The following is a 10,000-nucleotide window of genomic DNA, read 5'->3' as shown; positions in this document are numbered from 1 at the left end:
CTGTTTCATATATACACTAGATGCCTGATAGGGGGCGCTGTTTCATATATACACTAGATGCCTGATAGGGGGCGCTGTTTCATATATACACGAGATGACCGATAGGGGGCGCTGTTTCATATATACACTAGATGCCTGATAGGTGGCGCTGTTTTGAAGCCACCGCCCCTCCATCTTGGCACTCCTCCACCATTGTCAGAAATATTTTGAAAGCTATAAAAATACATTTATTATAAATGCCTACACTTGTTTTTGCCACGTGTATTCTATTACAGACGCCTTGATGCATAATTCTGTATTCTTTTATGTGAGCTAAACATAAAACAAAATGACAAAATGTATTTAAAAAGTGTCTTTAAGTATAATTTTTTAAGTTTAACGTAGCTAGTAAGAGAAAAATGCATTTGAAAATAATAATAAGTCCTAGCTGTCGATGTACGATTATAATATACTATAATTTTTACATACACTATCACTCAAAAGTTTGGATACCTACTCATACAAGGGTAATTCTTTATTTTTACTATTTTCTACATTGCAGGTGAAGCTGGTTGAGAGAATGCCAAGAGTGTGCAAAGCTGTCATCAAGGCAAAGGGTGGCTATTTGAAGAATGTCAAATAAAAAATATATTTTGATTTGTTTAACACTTTTTTGGTTACTACATGATTCCATATGTGTTATTTCATAGTTTTGATGTCTTCACTATTATTCTACAATGTAGAAATTAGTACAAATAAAGAAAAACCCTTGAATGAGTAGGTGTGTCCAAACTTTTGACAGGTACTGTACTTCATATATTCACATATATTAACAAATATTTACATACCTGTAGATGTTTGAAGGTGAGGATGACAGGCTGGGCGAGGTGGTCTGTTGCTGGGTTACTGACGAGAGCTGTTACCACCTTGGAACTGATCTGGTAGCTAGGCTTTGACGCCGCGGCTGTTGCTGTGTCTGTGTCTGTGTCAGTGAGGTACTGGAAGGAGTTGTTGACAGATCTCTCCAGTGTCTTGTAACACACCAACCCAGCCAGAGCGAAACCTGGGAAGCACAGAAAGAAACAAGTTACTAATTTAGAATTTCTTGTAACTTTCCCAAAATTCCCAGGTTTTTCAGGTATCCTGGTTGGAAGATTCCTGGAATAAAGAGGGAATAAGCAGGAAATCCGGAATCCTTTTTTTTTTTAAATTACAGGTACTAAAAGATATAGTACTTATAGAGAGGATGTCACGCCCTGGCTCTGGGGACTCTAATATGTTGAGCCAGGGTGTGTAAAGTATATGTGTTTTGTTCTAGGTTTCACATTCTAGTATTGTTTGTCTATGTTGGCCAGTGTGGTTCTCAATCAGAGGCAACGTGATTCAGCTGTTGCTTGTTGTCTCTGATTGAGAACCATACTTTAGCAGCCTGTTTCCCCACAGAGTTTGTGGGATCTTGTTTCTAGTCTGTTGTGTTAGACCGTGAACTGTCACGTTATCGTTTAGTTGTTTTTTGATCGTGTCTCTAATAAAGAGTATGTTTGCCTGCAACGCTGCGCCTTGGTCCTCATCTCTGTTAGACGATCGTGACAGAAGATCCCACCTCAACTGGACCAAGCAGCCTAGTGAGGAGCAGAGAGGGTGGACTTGGGAACAGTGGAGGAAGAGCTTCGACTGGGTCAAGCCGAATGAGGAGCTGAATGGCGGGAATTGGAAGCAGAAGAGCGAGAGTTGGGCGAGAACTATAGAGGCCTGGCCCACGGGGAAGAGAGACTCCCAGAAAATTTTTAAGGGGGGGCTCACGACGTCGGGGCAGAAGGAGGCCGCGATAGAGCGGCCCAGCGGGTTGGCAGAGGAGGCCGCCAGGTTACGGGGGCCACTGGTCGAAGAGGGGATGGAAGGTGTAGAGGCACGGCGAGAGGTACTGGGGTGTGTTGCCAGTCCGGTCCGGCCTGTTCCTGATCCCCACGTAGGGCCAGTGGTGTGTGTTCCCAGTACGGTCCCGGCCTGTTCCTGCCACTCGCACCAAGTCTACGGTGCGCGTCGCCAGCTCGGCCCGGCCTGTTCCTGCTCCCCGCACCAAGCCTGTGGTGCGCTTCGTCAGCCCGGTCCGGCCCGCTCCTGCTCCCCGCACCAAGTCAGTGGTGCGCGTCGTCAGCCCGGTCCGGCCCATTCCTGCTCCCCGCACCAAGTCAGTGGTGCGCTTCGTCAGCCCGGTCCGGCCCATTCCTGCTCCCCGCACCAAGTCAGTGGTGCGCTTCGTCAGCCCGGTCCGGCCCGCTTCTGCTCCCCGCACCAAGTCAGTGGTGCGCGTCGTCAGCCCGGTCCGGCCCATTCCTGCTCCCCGCACCAAGTCAGTGGTGCGCGTCGTCAGCCCGGTCCGTCCCATTCCTGCTCCCCGCACCAAGTCAGTGGTGCGCTTCGTCAGCCCGGTCCGTCCCATTCCTGCTCCCCGCACCAAGTCAGTGGTGCGCTTCGTCAGCCCGGTCCGGCCCGCTCCTGCTCCCCGCACCAAGTCAGTGATGCGTTTCGTCAGCCCGGCTCGGCCCGTTCCTGCTCCCCGCACCAAGTCAGTGGTACGCTTCGTCAGCCCGGTCCGGCCCGCTCCTGCTCCCCGCACCAAGTCAGTGGTACGCTTCGTCAGCCCGGTCCGGCCCGCTCCTGCTCCCCGCACCAAGTCAGTGGTGCGTTTCGTCAGGCCGGCTCGGCCCGCTCCTGCTCCCCACACCAAGCCAGTGGTGTGCGTCGTCAGTCCGGCACGGCCCGTGCCTGTTCCACTGGTGGCTGGTCCGGCACCGGTCAGATGCTTCACGCCGGAGCTAGAGCAATCCGCTCCACCAGTGTGCAGTCCAGCTCCGGCCAGCGGGGCCAGACCGGACCAGGGGTACTTTGGGGGGTTGGAGAGGGAGCGGGGATCAGGCCCGGAGCCGGATCCGCCGCCTAAGCGGAGTGCCCACCCGGTCCCTCCCCTGTGGTATTTGGTGGGCGCGGTCGGAGTCCGCGCCTTTAGGGGGGGTACTGTCACGCCCTGGCTCTGGGGACTCTAATATGTTGAGCCAGGGTGTGTAAAGTATATGTGTTTTGTTCTAGGTTTCACATTCTAGTATTGTTTGTCTATGTTGGCCAGTGTGGTTCTCAATCAGAGGCAACGTGATTCAGCTGTTGCTTGTTGTCTCTGATTGAGAACCATATTTTAGCAGCCTGTTTCCCCACAGAGTTTGTGGGATCTTGTTTCTAGTCTGTTGTGTTAGACCGTGAACTGTCACGTTATCGTTTTGTTGTTTTTTGATCGTGTCTCTAATAAAGAGTATGTTTGCCTGCAACGCTGCGCCTTGGTCCTCATCTCTGTTAGACGATCGTGACAGATGATGATGATGATGGTGATGTTGATGATGCTGATGACGAAGAGTAGCCTACCTGGGTACGTCCCGTTGCCGGTGGCTGTCTCCCAGCTGGTGTCCAGTTGAGCGATGTCATTGGCCAGGCTGATCGGCCCAGTGTGCGGAGTCTGTCCCCTCCTAACTGCAAGCTCAGTCGCTGTGTATAAGGACAAGGAGTAAGGTGAAGGGGGATGTGTGTGTGTGTTCAGGAGTGTGTGTGTGTGTTCAGGAGTGTGTGTGTTCAGGAGTGTGTGTGTGTGTTCAGGAGTGTGTGTGTGTGTTCAGGAGTGTGTGTGTGTGTGTGTGTTCAGGAGTGTGTGTGTGTGTGTTCAGGAGTGTGTGTGTGTGTTCAGGAGTGTGTGTGTGTGTGTTCAGGAGTGTGTGTGTGTGTGTGTTCAGGAGTGTGTGTGTGTGTTCAGGAGTGTGTGTGTGTGTTCAGGAGTGTGTGTGTGTGTTCAGGAGTGTGTGTGTGTGTGTTCAGGAGTGTGTGTGTGTGTGTTCAGGAGTGTGTGTTACCTGTGTGGTCTGTCTCCATGGTGGTGTGGTTGTCTCTGAGCTGCGGCCCGATGAGCCTCATGGAGTCCTCCATGGCGCCTAGCAACCCACTCACCTCCCGGCTGTGGTTTAGGATATCGTGAGACAGGAGGCCGTCCATCTCCGTGAAGACATTCTACACACAGGAAGTAGAAATGGGAAACAGGAAGTGAGTGAACCGTGTGTGTGTGTGTGTGTGTGTGTGTGTGTGTGTGTGTGTGTGTGTGTATGTGGTTTACCTCCAGTAACACCTCTCCTGTCAGTCTCCCTCCAGCTGCGTCCCCAGAGTTACTCAACGCCAGACAGTTGTTCCTCATCAGAGACAGGAGACCAGCTAAACCTGGGACAGTCTGAGAGAGAGGAGAATTTAATTACATTTATGTGGGGAAAAACATATATAGCAAGACATACATTGTATTCACAGAAGATAGTATTTAAAAATATTAATTAAAACAACTTGTTTCTAAAGTAGTCCTAGAGAGACAGACAGAGAGATAGCGCGCGCGAGAGAGAGAGAGAGAGGGGGGGGGGGGGGGGGAGACAGAGAGGGGGAAAGAGAGAATAAGTATGGGGCAAGAAGGAATATTTACCTAAACGTCAATAAATAATCTATATCATTCAAAGCAAACATGGTTCAACTACAGATCTAGAATGAATAGAACAGGCCTCCCCATTCAAACATGGTTCAGCTACAGATCTATAATGAATAGAACAGACCTCCCCATTCAAACATGGTTCAACTACAGATCTAGAATGAATAGAACATACCTCCCTATTCAAACATGGTTCAACTACCGATCTAGAATGAATAGAACAGGCCTCCCCATTCAAACATGGTTCAACTACAGATCTAGAATGAATAGAACAGGCCTCCCCATTCAAACATGGTTCAACTACCGATCTAGAATGAATAGAACAGGCCTCCCCATTCAAACATGGTTCAACTACAGATCTAGAATGAATAGAACAGACCTCTCCATTCAAACATGGTTCAACTACAGATCTAGAATGAATAGAACAGGCCTCCCTATTCAAACATGGTTCAACTACCGATCTAGAATGAATAGAACAGGCCTCCCCATTCAAACATGGTTCAACTACAGATCTAGAATGAATAGAACAGGCCTCCCCATTCAAACATGGTTCAACTACCGATCTAGAATGAATAGAACAGGCCTCCCCATTCAAACATGGTTCAACTACAGATCTAGAATGAATAGAACAGACCTCCCCATTCAAACATGATTCAACTACAGATCTAGAATGTGTAGAATGGGCCTCCCCATTCAAGTCAATGATGCCATAATGGAGATTATATGTCTATGGGTTCAGCTGCTGTATAAGGATTCATCAGGTCCAGGTACTGTAAAACTCACCTGTCCAGGAGTCTCATCCGCTTTGAACTGGTCACAGGTCAGTACTAAAGGAAACACAACACACTACCATCACACCTTGAACGACACAACACAACATGTACATATTACAAAACACAGTCATCAAACCTGGATCGACAATACACAACACAACACAACACAATCCCACCTACACAACAACACAACACATACAAATGAAAACTGTGACATCCTTATCATGCTCCTAGTAGATCCAGGTTGTTGCCATGGGTAACCATGTTTACCATCAGATACAGTGAGGGGAAAAAGTATTTGATCCCCTGCTGATTTTGTACGTTTGCCCACTGACAAAGACATGATCAGTCTATAATTTTAATGGTAGGTTTATTTGAACAGTGAGAGACAGAATAACAAACAACAAAATCCAGAAAAATGCATGTCAAAAATGTTATGAATTGATTTGCATTTTAATGAGGGAAATAAGTATTTGACCCCTCTGCAAAACATGACTTAGTACTTGGTGGCAAAACCCTTGTTGGCAATCACAGAGGTCAGACGTTTCTTGTAGTTGGCCACCAGGTTTGCACACATCTCAGGAGGGATTTTGTTCCACTCCTCTTTACAAATCTTCTACAAGTCATTAAGGTTTTGAGGCTGACGTTTGGCAACTCGAACCTTCAGCTTCCTCCACAGATTTTCTATGGGATTAAGGTCTGGAGACTGGCTAGGCCACTCCAGGACCTTAATATGCTTCTTCTTGAGCCACTCCTTTGTTGCCTTGGCCGTGTGTTTGGGGTCATTATCATGCTGTAATACCCATCCACAACCCATTTACAATGCCCTGGCTGAGGGAAGGAGGTTCTCACCCAAGATTTGATGGTACATGGCCCCGTCCATCGTCCCTTTGATGCGGTGAAGTTGTCCTGTCCCCTTAGCAGAAAAACACACCCAAAGCATAATGTTTCCACCTCCATGTTTGACGTTGGGGATGGTGTTCTTGGGGTCATAGGCAGCATTCCTCCTCCTCCAAACACGGCGAGTTGAGTTGATGCCAAAGAGCTCGATATTGGTCTCATCTGACCACAACACTTTCATCCAGTTCTCCTTTGAATCATTCAGATGTTAATTGGCAAACTTCAGACGGGCCTGTATATGTGCTTTCTTGAGCAGGGGGACCTTGCGGGCGCTGCAGGATTTCAGTCCTTCATGGCGTAGTGTGTTACCAATTGTTTTCTTGGTGACTATGGTCCCAGCTGCCTTGAGATCATTGACAATATCCTCCTGTGTAGTTCTGGGCTGATTCCTCACCGTTCTCATGATCATTGCAACTCCACGAGGTGAGATCTTGCATGGAGCCCCAGGCCGAGGGAGATTGACAGTTATTTTGTGTTTCTTCCATTTGCAAATAATCGCACCAACTGTTGTCACCTTCTCACCAAGCTGCTTGACGATGGTCTTGTAGCCCATTCCAGCATTGTGTAGGTCTACAATCTTGTCCCTGACATCCTTGGAGAGCTCTTTGGTCTTGGCCATGGTGGAGAGTTTGGAATCTGATTGATTGATTTATTCTGTGGACAGGTGTCTTTTATACAGGTAACAAGCTGAGATTAGGAGCACTCCCTTTAAGAGTGTGCTCCTAATCTCAGCTCGTTACCTGTATAAAAGACACCTGGGAGCCAGAAATCTTTCTGATTGAGAGGGGGTCAAATACTTATTTCCCTCATTAAAATGCAAATCAATTTATAACATTTTTGACATGCGTTTTTCTGGATTTTGTTGTTGTTAATCTGTCTCTCACTGTTCAAATAAACCTACCATTAAAATTATAGACTGATCATTTCTTTGTCAGTGGGCAAACGTACAAAATCAGCAGGGGATCAAATACTTTTTTCCCTCACTGTACCAACTAACTAAGATAACAGTGAAGACATGAGACAGAGGAGGAGATTAAAACACCCAGAAACCCACAGCACACTAGTGCTAAAATGTTACTTACCATAATAACCGTCCTAGCACGCATCCCAAATGACACCCTACTATATAGCGCTCTATAGGCCCTGGTCTAATGTAGTGCACTATATAGGGAATAGGGTGCCACTAGAAAGATAAAGCTGCCGGTGGAACAGAGAGTCTCTGTAACAACACTATCTACAGCAACAGAAGGACAGACCTTACTGTAATATGGAGCCAGCCGTACCAATATGTATCCACTCACTGTTGTAAATCACTTTTGAATCAATCAAATGTATTTATAAAGCCCTTTTTACATCAGCAGATGTCGCAAAGTGCTATACAGAAACCCAGCCTAAAACCCCAAACAGCATGCAATGCAGATCGTCAAAATCGTCTGCTACAGTAGATGGCATTTGTTATATTATGTTATATTATATTATGTTATGTTATATTATGTTATATTATATTATGTTATGTTATATTATGTTATATTAATAAAATAACAATCATGAGGCTACAGTGGGATAAAAAGTATTTAGTCAGCCACCAATTGTGCAAGTTCTCCCACTTAAAAAGATGAGAGAGGCCTGTAATTTTCATCATAGGTACACGTCAACTATGGCAGACAAATTGAGAAAAGAAAATCCAGAAAATCACATTGTAGGATTTTTAATGAATTTATTTGCAAATTATGGTGGAAAATAAGTATTTGGTCACCTACAAACAAGCAAGATTTCTGGCTCTCACAGACCTGTAACTTCTTCTTTAAGAGGCTCCTCTGTCCTCCACTCGTTACCTGTATTAATGGCACCTGTTTGAACTTGTTATCAGTATAAAAGACACCTGTCCACAACCTCAAACAGTCACACTCTAAACTCCACTATGGCCAAGACCAAAGAGCTGTCAAAGGACACCAGAAACAAAATTGTAGACCTGCACCAGGCTGGGAAGACTGAATCTGCAATAGGTAAGCAACTTGGTTTGAAGAAATCAACTGTGGGAGCAATTATTAGGAAATAGAAGACATACAAGACCACTGATAATCTCCCTCGATCTGGGGCTCCACGCAAGATCTCACCCCGTGGGGTCAAAATAATCACAAGAACGGTGAGCAAAAATCCCAGAACCACACGGGGGGACCTAGTGAATGACCTGCAGAGAGCTGGGACCAAAGTAACAAAGCCTACCATCAGTAACACACTACGCCGCCAGGGACTCAAATCCTGCAGTGCCAGACGTGTCCCCCTGCTTAAGCCAGTACATGTCCAGGCCCGTCTGAAGTTTGCTAGAGTGCATTTGGATGATCCAGAAGAGGATTGGGAGAATGTCATATGGTCAGATGAAACCAAAATAGAACTTTTTGGTAAAAACTAAACTCGTCGTGTTTGGAGGACAAAGAATGCTGAGTTGCATCCAAAGAACACCATACCTACTGTGAAGCATGGGGGTGGAAACATCATGCTTTGGGGCTGTTTTTCTGCAAAGGGACCAGGACGACTGATCCGTGTAAAGGAAAGAATGAATGGGGCCATGTATCGTGAGATTTTGAGTGAAAACCTCCTTCCATCAGCAAGGGCATTGAAGATGAAACGTGGCTGGGTCTTTCAGCATGACAATGATCCCAAACACACCACCCGGGCAACGAAAGAGTGACTTCGTAAGAAGCATTTCAAGGTCCTGGAGTGGCCTAGCCAGTCTCCAGATCTCAACCCCATAGAAAATCTTTGGAGGGAGTTGAAAGTCCGTGTTGCCCAGCGACAGCCCCAAAACATCACTGCTCTAGAGGAGATCTGCATGGAGGAATGGGCCAAAATACCAGCAACAGTGTGTGAAAACCTTGTGAAGACTTACAGAAAACGTTTGACCTGTGTCATTGCCAACAAAGGGTATATAACAAACTATTGAGAAACTTTTGTTATTGACCAAATACTTATTTTCCACCATAATTTGCAAATACATTCATAAAAAATCCTACAATGTGATTTTCTGCAAAAAAAATCTCATTTTGTCTGTCATAGTTGACGTGTACCTATGATGAAAATTACAGGCCTCTCTCATCTTTTTAAGTGGGAGAACTTGCACAATTGGTGGCTGACTAAATACTTTTTTCCCCCACTGTATATACAGGGGGTACCGGTACCGAGTCAATGTGCTGGGGTACAGGTTAGTGGAGGGGGGGGGTCAATGCAAATAGTCCGGGTGGCCGCAGAGAGAGAATGGTTGTCAGTTTTTCCTTGTCTACTGAAGCTTTACACACAGTGGTAACTCTCTTGGTAGATAATGTGGTCTACAGCTTATCATGAGTTACTCTACCTCAGGCGAGCAGTACCTCGAGACTACCTTAATATTAGACATTGCGCACCACCTGTTATTGACAACTAGACACACACCCCCACCCCTTCTTACCGGATGTAGCTGTTCTGTCCTGCCGATATACGGAAAACCCAGCCAACTGGATATTATCAGTGTCGTCACTCAAGCACGACTCGGTGAAACATAAGATATTACGGTTTTAAATATGTTATATTATGTTATATTATGTTATGTTATATTATGTTACGTTATGCTACAGTATATATACAAAAGTATGTGGACACCCCTTCAAATTAGTGGATTTGGCTATTCCAGTGACACCCGTTACTGACAGGTGTATAGAATCGAGCACACAGCCATGCAATCTCCATAGACAAACATTGGCAGTAGAATGGCCTTACTGAAGAGCTCAGTGACTTTCAACGTGGCACCGTTATAGGATGCCACCTTTCCAACAAGTCAGTTCGTCAAATGTCTGCCCATCTAGAG

The 10,000-nt window shown here is 46.2% G+C and overlaps 1 protein-coding gene across 1 annotated transcript in view; it reads right to left on the bottom strand.

Annotated features, from left to right (window-relative positions):
- The window catches only part of LOC311123054 (adhesion G protein-coupled receptor E5-like), a gene marked incomplete at both ends in the record, with an annotated part of 23,901 nt that overhangs the window by 10,693 nt on the left and 3,208 nt on the right, over positions 1-10,000 (bottom strand). Inside the window, 5 exons of the mRNA XM_084197339.1 lie at positions 828-1,042; positions 3,397-3,516; positions 3,876-4,029; positions 4,133-4,243; positions 5,270-5,313. Coding sequence (XP_084053465.1) covers positions 828-1,042; positions 3,397-3,516; positions 3,876-4,029; positions 4,133-4,243; positions 5,270-5,313 — 644 coding nt within the window. The remainder of the gene's footprint in view (positions 1-827; positions 1,043-3,396; positions 3,517-3,875; positions 4,030-4,132; positions 4,244-5,269; positions 5,314-10,000) is intronic.

This window comes from Coregonus lavaretus (genome assembly GCF_964263955.1).
Source record: "Coregonus lavaretus genome assembly, contig: HAP1_SCAFFOLD_7609, whole genome shotgun sequence".
Taxonomy (NCBI): domain Eukaryota; kingdom Metazoa; phylum Chordata; class Actinopteri; order Salmoniformes; family Salmonidae; genus Coregonus; species Coregonus lavaretus.
The sequence above is the reverse complement of the archived record's forward strand: the minus strand, read 5'-3'. Positions and strand labels throughout refer to the sequence as shown.